This window comes from Hemiscyllium ocellatum, chromosome 23 (genome assembly GCF_020745735.1).
Source record: "Hemiscyllium ocellatum isolate sHemOce1 chromosome 23, sHemOce1.pat.X.cur, whole genome shotgun sequence".
NCBI classification, from domain to species: domain Eukaryota; kingdom Metazoa; phylum Chordata; class Chondrichthyes; order Orectolobiformes; family Hemiscylliidae; genus Hemiscyllium; species Hemiscyllium ocellatum.
The window spans coordinates 37897973-37914643 of record NC_083423.1 but is presented as its reverse complement, the minus strand read 5'-3'; the positions used below and the strand labels follow the sequence as shown (position 1 = coordinate 37914643).

Genomic DNA, 16671 nt, shown 5'->3' with positions numbered 1-16671 from the left:
AGGATAGTCATCTCAGCTCCAAGGTATTTTTTCAGGAGTTGCTGAGACTCAACCATCTTCGACTGTTCATCAATGACTTTTATTCCATCTCAAGATTAGAATTGAGGATGTTCAGCACCATTCATGATTCAAATACTGAAGCAGTCCATGTTCAAATGCAACAAGATTTGAATAATATCCTGGCTTAGGCTAACAAGTAGCAAGTAAATTTGTGCCACACAGATGTCAGGCAATGACTATCTCCAATAAGAGAGTATCCAACCATCGCTCCTTGACACTGAATGGTGTTACTATCACTGGATCCCCCAGTGTCAACATCTTTGGAGTTACCACTGACCAGAAATTCAACTGGACTCGCTGTTTGTATAAATACAGTGGCTACAAGAGCAGATCAGAGGCTAGAATAAACAATGAGTAACTCCTGACTCCCCAAAACCTGCCCAACATCTATAAGGCACAAGTCAGGAGTGTGATGGATATGCCCTGCTTGCCTGAATGCGTGCAGCTCCAACAACACTTGAGAAGCTTGACATCATCCAGCATAATGCAGCCTGCTTGATTGGCACCACATGCACTGCCTCCACCACAACACTCAGTAGCCACAGTACATACTATTTACACAATGCTCTGCAGAAATTCACCAAAGATCCTTAGACTGTACCTTCCACACCCACAATCAGTTCCATCTAGAAGTACAAAGTGGACAGATACATGAGAACATCACCATCTGCAAATTCCTTTCCAAGCCACTAACTATTCTAACTTGAAAATACACTGCAGTTTCTTCATTGTTGCCTTGTCAAAACCCTGGATCTCTCTTCCCTAATGGCATTTTAGATCTATCTACAGCACATATATTACATCAGTTCAAGAAAGCAGATCAGCAGCATCTTCTCAAGGACGAGTAGGAATGGACAATAAATGCTGCCCAGCTAGTGATGCCCGTGGACCACAACAGAATTTTTAAAAGTTTATTTAAGAATTGAGAGTGCCGGACTAGTGACTTGTTGTTAGGGAGTATAAACATCAATGAAACAGTCCCGAACAAATCCAAAGTAGTGAAGAAACTGACCCATCTGACCCTTCTCACCCTTTATGTCAGCTCTTTCATCTTTAAACTAGAAGGTTGGTTGAAGAAATCCAAAAGAAAAATCCATGTTGTCTTTTCCTAAACTAAAACTTGAGTATCTCATTGGGGTCAAAAGATGATTATGGCATTAATGTCTATCAATGTGACAATGTTATGGCTTTTAGAGGTATATGTTGTCCTGGTACTTTTTGAAGAGAGATTTTGAGCCATAGGTACTGAGCTTCCTCCTCCAAGCCAATAAAGTAAACAGCTAGTAAGGCCTTGGGTTTTTTTTTTAAAGTTGGAACAATAGAAACAGCATGAATGGATAGAGTAAGACCCCCCACAGAACCAGGGTTTTAATTTTACTTTCAGTAGTTGTTGGATTTTGAAGTTGGCTGTAGAAGCTGTTACATTTCTCTTTGTTAATAGCTAAAAGCTTGGGTTCTCTTTCCGTTGCCAGAATCACATGTGAGACTATCTGTTTTACTGACTTTGCCTTTGCCAACGGTGTGTTAGTATAGTTCCAAGATTGGAACAGATACTGTTTAGTAGTTAAATAATCTATTATTCTGTTAAGTTTTCCTATAAAGTTATTACAATTTTTTTAAATTTATAATTTAACTGTGGGTAAGAATGAAGTATGTTTTGCTTAAAGCCAAGTAGTGTGACCAATTGAATTACATCTGGGGCACAGCACCTTATACTTGCCTTTAAATAAGAAAAAAGTTAGGATCTAGGCTATATATTTATGTGGGGTTTGGTCTGGTCCATAACATCTGATATATGAACACAAGAAATAGGTGCAAGACTAGGCTATTTGGCTCCTCAAGCCTGCCCTACCATTCAACATGATCATGCTGATTTGCCCCAGGTCAGCTCTTTTATGTCAGCTCCTGAAGCCCTCAATGTCTTGATTTTTCAGAATGAATCTATCTCCTCTTTAAATACTCCACAACTCTGCAGTAGAGAATAGAGACAGTAACTACTCTGAAAGAAGAAATTCCCTCACATATATTTTAAATGATTATCCCCTTAGACTGTAACTAGTTCAAGAGACCCCACTAGTGGGAAAAATCTTCTCAACTTTTACCCTGTCAAGACAACGTATTTTTATTGATTTTTGAAATGTAATTCTTTTTAGATAAGTATTATTTTGAAATACTCTTCAAAGGATATTTCTGATTTTTAAAAATGTGATATTTTCTGTTATAAGGTTGTGACATAGATTTCTTTTCTGCTATTAGGACCAAGAAAGTTGTAGATTATTCACAGGGTGGAGATTTTGATGATGGTAAGTTTGACGTAAAGTTCAAAGAGTGTATTGTTTTCTGTGAAATATAGTAATCTTGGTGCATAATGAAGTAACTCATTCATGTGCTAGTTTGCACTTTTGCACTAAAGCTGCCTGATGTAATCTTGTTTTCATGCTGTTTTCCCCTTTTTTCACCTCTTCAATTCCAATTTAAGTATAATTCAATCATCTTTTATTCCAGATATGGTAAAGTATTCCATACTTTACACATGAACATTTTGTTTTAATCTCTTCCTTTTTCTTGACAAATCCTGTGTTTTTAACCTATTTTGTCCTGATTTACTGACTTGTAGAAGTAGATTTTCACCACCATATAAAAGCGTGGCGTGATTTTGAATAATTGGATTCGACTAATCACCCCTTAATCTTTCCTGTTTCAGCAAACACAGATCTTAATTTAACTTTAATATGTGTCTTAAAAGTTGGTATATTTTAAGAAATAATGCAAAGCCATTTTTCTAACCATCTGTGAAGTCTCACATCAATTCCATTTTAGAATTAGAAATTGATGCTTTACTATCTGTTTAGTTTTGCTGAATCATCATTTCTTGACTAACTCAGCTGATTTTGTAACTTGTTGAATTAACCCCAGCTCAAATTATCTTTAGTCTATAATAAAGGTTCCTGGTTTTATAAGTTTCTCTTTAACTACAGTTAATATTGAATGAAATAATCCATTAACCTGTGAGCTATGCAAGGTAATAGTTTTCTTAAGTCAATTATTACATGTAATTAGAACAATAAATATTCTTAAATTTTATACATTTTCCTTACAGATGAAGATTTTGCATATGTACCAGCTCCTCCAAGTAAAAAATCACGTCCTCTAACTAAGGATCAGAAACAAAAAAAAGGAAAGAGAAATAACATTTCTGGCAGTCAAGATGCAAAAACTGAAAAGGAACGACCTAAAGAAAGGTGAATAAATTCTTAGGATTACTGATCAGCTTATAATTTTGCAGACTATTCCAAGTAAATAAATGTGAACAAATGGAAGTATTTTTCTTTCTTAAGAGCTGTATGTCAATTTGTCTGTTTTAACTCTATTTACTAAAAAATACTGTCCTTTGGAAGACAAAAGCTAATGTGTTATCACTTAAGTGGAAAATCACTTACTGCTGGCCAGCGCAGGAGTCTTTATCTGTACACTCAGCTGATAGCATCAGTTTGTTTTTCCTCAGTGTCACAATTTCAGAGAAGTGCAATGTTTGTCTTTTAATCAGTGGTTAGTTCTTGGGGGTTTTTGTATCATGGTTTTGTTATTATAATAATGTTCCTTTATTCCCTGAATTTCAATTCTTCAAAACTTTAGTATACTCTTGTAGAGAGTTTCAACCACTTGGTTGATCTTTGCAGCAAAATTCCAACTATTCATATTAATTCTGGAAACATGCCAGCAAAAACAAAGCAATGGAAAACTGCACCGTTAAATGGAATGAGGTAGAAATGATAAATACCATTAATCTTTATCATTATTTAAACAGTAAAGATTTAGAGAGATTTTTTTCTTTGTATTATTAAATAGTTATTGATAACTTATATGCCTGTGTGTACTTTTCCTTCCACTTTTGCTGTTAATGCTGTTTGCATTGGAATTTTAATAATTTCAACTCACTCGTCAGATTGCTTCATAATATAGGTTGCCACTTGATGAAAAACTTTATCAAAGAAATCTGGAAGCTGCGTTAGTCCTATCAGTGCAAGAGCCAACCAGTGAAGGTGAGTTTTTTTTAAACAAAAGCTCTAGTAAATAACAATTCTTACCCCGGTTAAATTGTTATCTCAAAATGTTTTATTATGTCTACTATTGGCTGAAGCAGAAAATATTTTTTCACACGACTAGTAATTTGTACTTAGTACTTCTATTTTATAGATTACCAATATTTTATAGGTGAAAATATCGTTAGGACTGACACTCCCAATTTTGTTTTTGATGTATAAGACATTTTGTGCCTTGGATGCTCAGGTTGGTGGACTTGCTCTTTTTTGGTATATTGAGCATGCTCACTAAATTATTTTCAGGATTGTGTCATTAAACAGAATTGATTCTTCATTTCTACTCTGGCCAAGGCCTGCCATCACCCAGCAAAGGTTGCTTTTCAAGGTTGAAACAAATGGCTAATAAGTTTTCTGAGCTATACCGAGAGATAACTTTACTGGGTGATGACTGTCTGTCTGTAGAAGAAGCCCATCCGCATGCAGGTTAGAAGATAAAAGTAAATGGACCAAAAAGAGCTATTTGAACTTGAACCTTTGTTGCCTAGCAAATGCTGGGGCAGCAGATGCAACTATTTGTGCCAAATTCCAAAAGTTGCATTAGACAAGTGGAGGGAATTACAGTGGTTCCTCAATATGCTACATTTGCTTACCTGAGTACATGTCTGAAACCAGTAAAGAAAGCTGTAAGGGACAGGCTAGATTTTGCTTTTGTATATTGGGTAGGTGTGGTGTTTTGAGATTGCAGACTATTGTAAGATCATTTATATACTGGAATACACTGAATGTGACAAATACCATATGCAGGAAGAAAGTGATGACTGGAGATGCTGGAGAGTCAGGATTGAAAACCATGGCACTGGAAAAAGCAAAGCAGGTCAGGCAACATCTGAGGAGCAGGAGAGTCCACATTGTGGGCATAAGCCCTTCTTCAGGAATGTGGAGGGGGAAGGGGGCTGGGATATAAATAGAGAGGTGGGGGTAGGGCTAGGGGAATCTGGGAAATCTCTCCCCCTCCCCCACCTCATCCCAGATCCAACTCTCCAACTTGACACCGTTTTCTTGGCCTGTCCTATATGTCCATCTTCCTTTCCACCTATCTACTCCACCTTCCTCACAACCTATCACAGTCACCTCCTACCTGCATCCACCTATCGCTATCCCACCTACCTTTCCCTCAGCCCCACCCCCCTATTTATCTCCAGCCCCCTTCCCCCTCCTCATTCATGATGAAGAGCTTATGCACATTCAATGTACTTGCAAGTTATTAATCCCTCAAGCAGTTGCCATAAAGAACTGGGAGCTATGGAAACATAAGATCAAATTGTACATTTTGTTTTAGATATAAGCTGCCATTTCAACTTCTTTAGAAAGGTGCATTAGAAGCTTTCTGAAACAATCTCTTTCATTGAAGGAGTGAGCCATGGTCAAATGTTGTCACCAATTCTACTTGATATTTTCATCACTAACATACTGCGTGGAATCTTTGATGTACTTATGTCTATCAGTTGTCAGCATTTCTCTTAGTATGACACACTTCTTGTAAATGGTGATGCTAATGGATTCATCTGGAATTCAAAGTCCTGTTGCATAGCTTTCCTTTATTGTTAGCTCTGCGGCTGTGAGCATTGCTCACGCAACTGGGGTGCACAGTGGCTCAGTGGTTAGCACTGCTGCCTCACATCACCAAGTCCCAGGTTTGATTCCAGCCTTGGGCGACTGTCAGTGTGGAGTTTGCACATTCTCCCCGTATCTGTTTCCTCTGGGTGCTCCGGTTACCTTCCACAGTCCAAAGATGTGCAGGTCAGGTGAATTGGCCATGCTAAATTGCCCATAGTGTTAGGTGCATTAGTCAGAGGGAAATGGGACTGGGTGGGTTACTCTTTGGGGGGTCAGTGTGGACTTGTTGGGCCGAAAGGCCTGTTTCCACACTGGAAATCTTTATTCAAATCTCTTAAAAAAGACTAATCCTTGCCCTCCCACGTCAAGTTCCTCTCCAGCCCTGATGAGATGCAGCCTTTGGGACCCATGCTGTCGTTTGCAGAAAACAGGTCCTATCTCTGTAACTTTACTGTCCCAATTACATTTAAGTTTCTTTTACTCCCACCGTTTGAATGACTTCTTGCACCATGATGCTGCAGCCCATTTGCTCATCCTTTCTGCAGTCACTGCTTTTCTTCATTCAATCTGCAAGAGTGCTGATCCTATACATAGTTGCAAGAGCTGAGGCTACTTCATTGCTATGTCCACACATGTCACCCTTCCTCGCAGTCCCAAACTCCTGTCACTAATCATGAGTAAAATTAGAAGTAACTAGCCTAAGGGGTGTTGTACCTACGGGAGCAAAGTTTGCAGGGATCTTGTCCCCTCCCTGTTATAAGCTATGTCCAAAGCTCAGACTTCCCCACAACATCCTGAGGTTGAAGTAGCTTGACTTGCTGCAAATGTAGTTCCTATGGAGCATACTAGTGTCCTAGCTACTCAATCAAGTAGCTGTAATATATGATTTGCCTTGTCACCTTTATTTTGATTTATTTAACTAATGAGTTGTTAGGTTTAAAATTATAACTCTGCTAAAAGAATTAAGCCTTTCCTGATGAAGGGATTATGACCGAAATGACGACTCTCCTGCTCATCGAATGCTGCTTGATCGGCTATGCTTTTACAGCACCACACTCTCCGACTCTGATCTCCAGCATCTGTGGTCCTTACTTTCTCCTAATTCTCAAAATGCATCAACCAATGATCTTCCTGTTCTCCTTTTTAACATCTTTGAACAATTACCAGCTATTAAAAATTCATAAAAGGCATCAAAAGCCATGTCTTCTTCCCTTTCCATTGAATTTTCAACAAATTTTCAAGTTATACTTTGAAGCACACTGTTATAAGAGTCATAGAGTCGTACGGCACAGAAACAGACCCTTTGGTCAACCTGTCTATGTCAACCAGAATCCCAAACTAAACTAATCCCACTTGCCTGCTTATGGCTCATATCCCTCCAAACATTTCTTTTTATGTACTTATCTAAATGTCTTTTAAACATTGTAACAATACCCATATCTCCCACTTCCGCTGGAAATTCATTTCACACAAGAACAAAAGAAATTGCCTTGATGTCTTTTTCCTCTCATCTTAAAAATATGCCTCCTAGACTTGAGAAATCCCCCACCCTAGGAAAAGATGCCTGCCATTCACCTTATCTATACCCCTCAAGATTTTATAAACCATTATAAGGGCACCTCTCAACCTCCTACACTTCAGTGAAAAAAGTCCTTGGCTCCTGTTACATGAAAGAAGCAGAAGAAAATGATCAATTATGTGTGCTGTATGAAGGCAGACCCTTGATGCATAGTTGTCTTTCTATATCTTTCCCTGTAATTCTGTTTATTTGGCATTCTATAATTTTGTTTATTTGGCACTAGAGTCTCTTCAATTTTCAAGCCATCCTACATGGATGTTATCTTCTTTTCACTTCTTTATCCTTGAAGTTTTTTCTCCATGACATTTCTTACAAATTTTTTTTTCTTAAAATGACTTTCTGCTTTTTTTCTAATTGTAATTGACAGATTTCTTTGTTGAAGCAAATAGCAGAATCTTAAAAATCTCTAACAGGGTTTGATTCCTGGTTGGGCTCTCAGGCAGAATCACAAATTGTTCATTTTTTAAAAAATATGATTGACTAAGGAACTGTGTTATTGTAACTTTGTTATTTTCTTTATGTGACTCAGTAGCTGTCATGCTCTGCTGGTGACTGCTGAAGTTAACTTTGTTAAAAATATGATTGTGACATTTGAAGTGCAGGAATTTGGCAGAGAGAAAATGAAGTGTTAATCTACAATAAATTCTGGGTTACTAATCCTATATTTTCTTTATGCAATTCAGAACAATAACCGTAGATCGATGTTTTCTATACCCTTAGATAAGATTACTACGGAAAATGAAGGTTCCTCAGTTCGATCTAGACCAAAGCGAGCAACAACAAAAGCTGCATCACAACCAAAGCAAATTCTACTTGATGATAGAGGTAGTGATGGTGATGGTGATGGTGATGGTGAAGGTGAAGAGGATTCTGCAGGTGAACTGGACTACATAGTGGGTGAGTAATTGATAAAAATGACAAAATCATTACAGCTTGGATAAGTGAATGCTACTATTTAATGCAGAACAACTGCTAATGTACAACTATTTACTCTTTTAATGCTTTGTAACAAAAGTAATTTTGTGCTTTACTCATATTTAATTGAATATTGAGTTTCATACATCATAGGCTTAGAGTACAATGTTTACACATTAATTGAATAAAGAATACATTTTGAAATTTGTAATTAATATGAAGAAAATATAAAGTTCACCAGTTTTATCTTAACATATATGAAAAAGTTAATAGAATTCACTTTGCTAATGGGATACATTATTAGTGCACAATATGAGATGCATATTATGCATTTAATGGTGATATTTGTTCTTGGTAATTTTCCAAATCCAATTCCAAGTAAACTATTTATTTTACATGTGGGATAAGCATAATGGTTAAGTACATTTCAAAGTACAAGATGAGACAAGGTGACTTGCTCATAAAATCTATCCCTTGCAGAGGATCATTTGCAGCTTATATTACTGTGAACTAGTTGCGGAATGTAAATAATCACAGACATAAGCTCTCTAAGTAAAGCTTTGTTATTTGAGTCCTACGACAACAACATTCTTCCTAAAGTACAACTGACGTTACTCAATTCTAAGCAGTTACATTTAACTTGAACCATATTGTAATCCAATTAATATTTAGTTATCTCCAAAATAAATCTTAGACTATTCAGTCCAAGATTTAAACAGATTCTATTTTTCATCTATTTTTCATCTACTTTTTATTTGGATTAACTAATGCAGAATTAGCTAATTCACTATACTGGCAAATGCATGGAGGTCAAGAGTGTGGTGCTGGAAAAGCACAGCAGGTCAGGCAGCATCCGAGGAGCATCATTTCCTGATGAAGGGCTTTTGTCCGAAACGTCGATTTTCCTGCTTCTCGGATGCTGCCTGACCTGCTGTGCTTTTCCGCAATCACACTCTTGACTCTAATCTCCAGCATCTGCTTTACTCACTTTTGCCTAAATATATGGATATGTTTGACTGAAGGGTCTGTTTCCATGCTGTATGTATTGATGACTCAATAACTGTATCCACATTTATGAAATCAAACAAAACTGGACTTGCTGAACCTAACATACGTGTTGACTTAAGGGGAACAAGTATTCTTCAATACTTGCAGCAGAAATTGTACATGGGATTTCAGTTCTAGCAAATTCCTGGAAACAATGAAAGGACATTTTCTTCATTGTACATCCTCATAAATTATTTGGGCTGAGGCACAAAAGAGAAGATCTCTAATTTTGCTGATGATAGAAAATCAGGGACATTGTTAGCCTGTGAGGAAGAATTTAAAATGGCACGAGCAGGCTGGTAGATTAGGCCAGTAGGTCGTAGTTGCATCTCTGGGTAGAGAAATCTGATCTGTTAAATTTCAGAGAAATTAACAATAATGGAAAGAGTTCATAAATGGAAGCTTTTCGTTGAGTGGAGGACTCAGAAGTTCTCTGGTGCAAATATTTAGATCTACGAACATGAGAGTGCGATGAAAGTGATCTTTAATGTGTATTAACTAAGACTGTTTTGGGAATCATTTAAAAAATGGAGCAAAGGTCACAGAAGCATTACCTGTGAATTGATAGTTAGTTTTGATAAAAGGATTTTAAAAAATCTTTTTCATTGGAACAAAGAAAGTTCAGAGGAATTCAATGTTATTTTGAAAACTATAAATTGGAGAGGATAAATAGTGAAGGATTGTTTCCATTAGTTGCATCAGTAACAAGAGAGCATAGTTTTGAGATTATTATGCAAAGAATATTTGTTTCATACAGACAGTTACGAGAATGAGTTGCTTCGCCTCAAATGGGTATTGACATAGTGTATAATCTAGAAACATTTAAAATATAAAAGAAGCATGAGGTGTAGGGGTGGGTGTTGAAAGTAAGTAGGAAATCAATTATTGGGTCCTATTGAGGACTTTGCAACAGAATAGGAGCAATGATTCACTAATATCCTTCAAGGAAAATATAATCTGCCATCCTTGACTGATCAGGCCTACAGGTGGCTCCAGACCCGTACCAATGGACTCCTGACTGATAAATGCTTTCTGAAATGGCTTGGTAGCCACTCAGTTGTTTCAACCATTAGAAAGTCTCAAAAAGAAATGAAACCAGAAGGAATAACTGGCAATAACTAAGGCAAACACAACCCTGTTGACCCTGCAAAATCCTACTAACTAATATCTAAGAGCTAGTACCAAAATTGGGATAACGATGCATCTTTTCATGACATTATTGGTAAGCATGATCACCACCCTCATAACATTGGAAATGCCTTACATTGTGTTGTGTGATACTTGTTATGGACCACGTCAGATCCCGTCAAAACCTAGTTGTTTTAAGCAGGTGTAACATGGATATTCCAAGAGTGATGCAGCTGGTCAAATCACTTAGTTTTAAACAAAACAATTTATTTACAAGATTACAAAATGAAACACATTTGATGAAAACGGAAGATAATAGACTACCGAGTAACTTAATCTATCCAAAAACCCAACTGACCATTCCAACTTACTGATGCTGTTCCAATATTTACAACAATCCCTATAAACACCCCTCGACACAAAAGGTAAAGCCAAACACAGACTCTTACATGGGAGAAGTCACAGAGAGAGTCCCAGCCTGGATCTGCATCTTTGATTCTAGCAGCTTCGAAACTCTACTGCTTGCTAACCAAACCAAACCAGAGAAAAGCTGAGCTGGGAGAACTGGCCACGCCTCTTTCATCGTGCAAGTGATTTTGTTTAAAACTTAAAAGCCTTTTTCCTGAGGCAGTATCTGTTAGCTATAATCAAAGTGGCCCTAAAACCTTCAACCCCAGACTCTTCAGAGTTTGTGTCTTTTATGACTTCTCTGAAAACAAAAGCCAAGGACAGCATAACCTTGTTAAAGTAGCAGCATCGTCACAGACTAATACCATGCTAATTGGGATAAACTTTGGACAAAGCTCGCAACTCAAGACAGGGCATCCATAAGGCACCATGACCCTCAGCAGTAGCAGAATCATATTCTAACACTATCTGCAACCGCCTGGCCCTCATAGCCTCACTCTGTCATTACATTCAAGCCAGGGGATCAAATTTGGTTCAATGACGAATGCTGGAGAGCATGGTAGGAGCAACACCAGTCATAACCAGAAATGAGATGTCAACCTGGTCAGCTACACAGCATGGCTACTTGTGTGTCAAACAGCATTTGCAACAAGTGATAAAACTAAGCAGTCCCAAAGCCAACAGATCTAAACTCTGCAGTCCTATCTCACCCAGTCGTGAATGGTGGTGAATTTAAACAATTAATTAATAATAACTAAGGAAGAGACTCCATAAATATCCACACTTCAATAATGGGGGATCACAACACATCAGTACTAAAGCTAAGACTGAGGCTTTATCTACAACCTTCAGCCAGATGTGTTGAATGGGTGATCCATCTCGAGGTGCCCAGCATTACAGAAGCCACTCTTCGGCCAAGTCCACTCACTATAGATGATAACAAAGAAGCAGTGGACACTGCAAACACTATGTACCCTGACCGCATTGTGGAAGTAATACTAAAGACTAGTTTCTGGATCTTGCTGTGCCCCTCGCCAAGATGTTCCAGCATAGCTCCAACACTAGCATCTACCCAACCATGTGGTAAATTGCGCAGGTATGTCCTGTACGCACAACGTAGGACAAATTGAACCCAGTCAGTTATCACCCTTTAGTCTATTCTTGATCATCCATAAAGTAATGGAAGGTGTCATCAACAACACTATCAAGCAGCAACCTGCTCAGTGAGTTCTGCCAGGGCCACTCAGGTCCTGACCTCACTACAGACTTTGTTCAAACATGGAGAAAAGAGCTGAATTTCATTCCTGATGCTCCTTCCCATCTAGGATCATTTGTAGATTAGATTACTTACAGTGTGGAAACAGGCCCTTCGGCCCAACAAGTCCACACTGACCCGCCGAAGCGAAACCCACCCATACCCCTACATTTACCCCTTGCCTAACACTATGGGCAATTTAGCATGGCCAATTCACCTGACCCGCACATTTTTGGAGTATGGGAGGAAACTGGAACACCCGGAGGAAACCCACGCAGACATGGGGAGAACGTGCAAACTCCACACGTCAGTCGCCTGAGTCGGGAATTGAACCCGGTTCTCTGGAGCTGTGAGGCAGCAGTGCTAACCACTGTGCCACCGTGCCGCCCAAATTGTAATTTAACTGAAACCCTGACAATCTTCAACATTGCTGATCCGTTTGGCGTTGATTGTATGCCAAAGTCAGATTGACCAAACCTGACTCTTCCTCTGTCTTCAGTAAAACTGCTTCAATTTCTCTCCTTTGTATAGTGATTGATATCAAACATAGAACAGAAACATCATTTTCCTATTGGTTAGGATGTCTGGGAGCTAATCCTTCTTAGTGCAGATATATTTAATCAACCTGTTCACCTCTGGAGCAGGTGGGATTTGAACATGGACCTCTGGTCCCAAAGTAAGAACACTATCACTATCTGGCAAGATTCCATCCTCCTTTGTGTATTTTACAACCAGTTAAGCCAGGTAAAATCAGTTGAACAATGTAAATTTCTTTCATGCAAGATAACAATCCAGAAAAATGATCAGTTCACAGTGGTTCTAAATATCTCTCCTGCTGTTTGGAAAAAGCAATGGCACTCTAGCCCCAAAATAGGCAAATGTTTGAATGATCCATTTATCTCTTCAATGGGAACTCTTCATAGTAACAATGGTCAGGTTCCTACACTGTTGTATTAGGTAATCGATCTCATGATTTCATCAGGTATGGCAGGTAATGAAATTTTACCTGCACCATTATCCCATGGTAGCAGTCAAATGATGTTGAATCCCTCATGCTGAGCTATTGTTTGAATTTATCTCCTACGTATTTGAGCTGAGGTTTGACTTTTATTTGCAGCACCATGTACATGGGATTTGAGGCTCTTTTTCATATTTCATAACATCCAGTTGGAGGAGATTCCAATCCGACGAAGGTGTTGTTCCAGGAGACACCAGATTACACGAGCGATTTACCATGAAAGTCTAAACTATTGATGCTCAGACATGTTTGGAGAATTGATCTTCTACCTCTGCACCATGTGTTGAGGTTCTTGTCTTTTTCCAGCTGAAAGTCAATGGCTATCTCCTCTGCTTTGTGAAGAGTTTTGGTTAAGGAGGTAGAGTTGGCATGGATGTTGCTGGAGCTATTGGACTTGGTGGTCCTGTGATTTCTACCCATGACCCTCAACAGAGGGTCTGCTAGTGTCAACTGCTCCAACAGCATGATGAAAATTAGCAGGAGGAGATCACAGCTTAAAGGAAGGAGTGCTAGAAAAGTGAAATGGCAATTGTCATCAGCACTGAGAGCACTGTGACAGAAGTGCTTCAAATAACAATTCTTCAATGACCATGACTTGAATTCTTCTTTTTAACTGGTCAAAGCCTTCCAGTCTCTGATTTTGGTGGGTACTGATATGTTAAGAAATGTGTTCTTGGCTGGAAATCCAGTGCTTAGAACTAAAGATGTTTGTACTCAGCTTTTTAATGATGCCAAGTTTTAAAATACTTAGCGAGCAGAATGAAAAATGTTCGCTACTCTTCTTCCGTGCAGCTTTGGAGAGAGGCAACAGGAGTGGCACCCTGACCTCAGTCTCTGAGATCTTCACATCTTACTCACCCCCAGTTCTGTCTCCAGTCCCAGTTTCAGAGTGGCTTTGCTCACACCATGGCTCAGAGTGACTTTGCTCACACAATCGTTCTCCCTTCACTTCATTATTTTGCAGCTGGGTTCTTTGCTGCCTTTCTGAGCCAATCACACAGCTGAAAAGATGGGAGTCCTTCCTACCAAGAGGATCTTCTGGCTCCATGCCTTCGGCAACAAATCTGTACATCACTTGAGACGCTGCAAGCTATAAACTGCCCTAACACAGTGGTGTTCAATCCCCAACATTCATAAGAAAGCAAACTCACTCCCCAGTCTTCAGACAGGGACCTGGAAGCACCAGAGGATGGAAATGGCGACTGTCGTTTTTCCACCCAACAGACACAGGAAACCACACCACTAGACCCAGCAGGCCTGGACACAAATTGCAGCCCAACACAGTGCTGTGTGCCAAGTAGTGGCTGCCAAGCAGTACAGGAAGAATGTTTGTGATCTTCTGTACTCTGCAATAGTGTGGCTACCTCATATTCATCATGTCAACACTCACTCTAATTCTGCCACTGGCCATGCATTTCAGCAAGTTTCATGGATTATGACTTCCAATATTGCATGCATCCTGGCCACTAAGTGGCTCTTGTTAACTCATCTTCCCAAACTACTAACCACCTGCCCTCTACTTCTTAGTGACTTGCTGTGACCGCATCATTACCACTCCTGCTCATGCATGACCACTCACTGACTAATCTAACTGTAATCCCTGGAGTGGTTGCACTTGACCTACAGGGTTGATTGTGTCCCAACTCCCAGAATGCAAGGACACGTCTCTGGACCGTGTTAGGAGCATGTGCCTGTCCGGCCAACCCCAGGACTGAAATTAAATGAACTTAACTGAAAGTCAGGAGGTGTTGCTACAGATTGTAGTCCCTCTTCGCCCAACTGCTCCCTTTTTTTGATGTTTGCACATGGCCATTTGCTTGAAGCACATGTACTGCATTTGCTGTGTAAATTGCTGGTGCATGCTGCTGATCTAACATTGACATAACGTGGTGCTACACAATGATGCATCCACTGTCTATCTACTTGATGGTTTGAGTGTTCAGTGCTCCCCACTGTGACAAATTGCCTGCAAGCCAAGAGCCATAAGATGCACCCTGTGAAGGTGGCCTTGGAGGGAGTACATAAAAGGTTTACAAGACAGATTCCTAGACTTCAGGGATTAGGTTATGAGGCGGAATTATACAAATTAAGAATATTTTCTTTTGTATTTAGATGGTATGGGGTTAATCTGATAAAAGTCTTAAAGATAATAATAGAAAAGTTAGGGTAGATAAAGATAAACCATTTCCACTGCTGGGAATTCTAGAACTGGGGGTATAATGTAAGAATTAGGACCATACCATTTAAGAGAGATGTTAGGAAACACTTCTACACAAAAAGGGTAATAGAAGTTTGGAACTCTCTTCCTCAATCAGCAGTGAATGCTAGATCACTTGTTAGTTTTAAATTTGAGATAGGTAAGTTTTTGTTATGCAAAGGTATTAAGGGATATGGACCAAAATCAGGTTTATGGAGTTCAGCTGCAGATCAGGCATGAGCTCATTGAAGGGCTCAAGGAGCTGAATGACCTCCCAAGTTCCTATAAGATGCATGAAATATGTATGTATCTCTGTATGCAGAGCGATGTGGCAGAATTATGCAAAGCCATGGGTGTTCCTGAGCTCCTAAGTGTTGAATGGCTAAAATGATGTCTAAGCTGGTCCAAGATCAGGAGCATAGTGATATATCAGTTTGCTGCTGCTGACCCTTTGTAGACAAGGATTGAAGAAAATGGTGGTCATGGAGCATGATGGGCAGAACGAGCAATCAGTGACTTGCAGTCATCAGTAAACCACCCTGATTTATACTTAGGGAATGTGCGCCACCTAGTTTGTTGATTCAAAATCACAAGCTTTCAGAGTGCTGTTCTTTCATCACTTCACCTGATGAAGGAGCAATGCTTCAAAAACTTGGGATTTTAAGTAATCCTGATGGACTATAACCTGATGTTGTGTGATTTCTGACTTTGTTCAACCCACTCCAACACAGCATCTCCATATCATAGTTTATTGATGAAAGAGGAAAATTAGAAGTGGCATATAAATATTTTGAGTGGGGTTTTAATGAGCTGTAAATAATAAGAAAGAAGGTAGTTACCGCTTAATGACAAGATTATAAAATCTCGAGATTTATGCTTTGAGGGGACAATTGGAAAAACATTTCTTGATGTTGAGAACTTGATTTTGCCATTCTTGTTGTATTTTCCACCTTTCTCACTATTACTCAGGCCACACCAGGGAAGCCTGAGAAAAAATTCTGTCCTAAATATATGTTTTGTGATGGAAATACTGTGGAATTTTATGTCTAAACTTTATCTCTTAAAAACTCTTATTTAAAGTGATGTATGCAATCCTACAGATTACAGGATGAAAATTCTATTTTTAAGAGAGTGGATAGTTCATGCTGTTCTGAACAGAGCAATGCAGACAAAAGGACCAGGAGGGAGTGATAGGCCATACTCTTAAACTTTTAATAGAGTTTAATCTAACAATTACAGGAAAGAGACGAGGCATATTGTAACAACCAAGTACGGAGAGCCAAATATATTTTCTATTTTCCATCCCCAAAGTCGGCTGTAATAGTATATGAGTTTCTTTTTAAAGATGTGCTCTTTCAATTCCATTTGTACCTGACTACTATACGTGTGACTGATATAAAGAGA

The 16671-nt window shown here is 39.0% G+C and overlaps 2 protein-coding genes across 8 annotated transcripts in view; one reads left to right on the top strand and one right to left on the bottom strand.

The window, feature by feature from the left end:
- c23h12orf4 (chromosome 23 C12orf4 homolog) overlaps positions 1–16671 on the bottom strand; it is a 172068-nt gene that overhangs the window by 59895 nt on the left and 95502 nt on the right. The window lies entirely within an intron of this gene.
- Positions 1–16671, top strand: part of rad51ap1 (RAD51 associated protein 1) — a 57323-nt gene that overhangs the window by 5714 nt on the left and 34938 nt on the right. Inside the window, exons 2-5 of the mRNA XM_060842887.1 lie at positions 2317–2363; positions 3161–3302; positions 4024–4103; positions 8020–8196. Of these exons, the coding sequence (XP_060698870.1) occupies positions 2317–2363; positions 3161–3302; positions 4024–4103; positions 8020–8196 (446 nt within the window). The remainder of the gene's footprint in view (positions 1–2316; positions 2364–3160; positions 3303–4023; positions 4104–8019; positions 8197–16671) is intronic.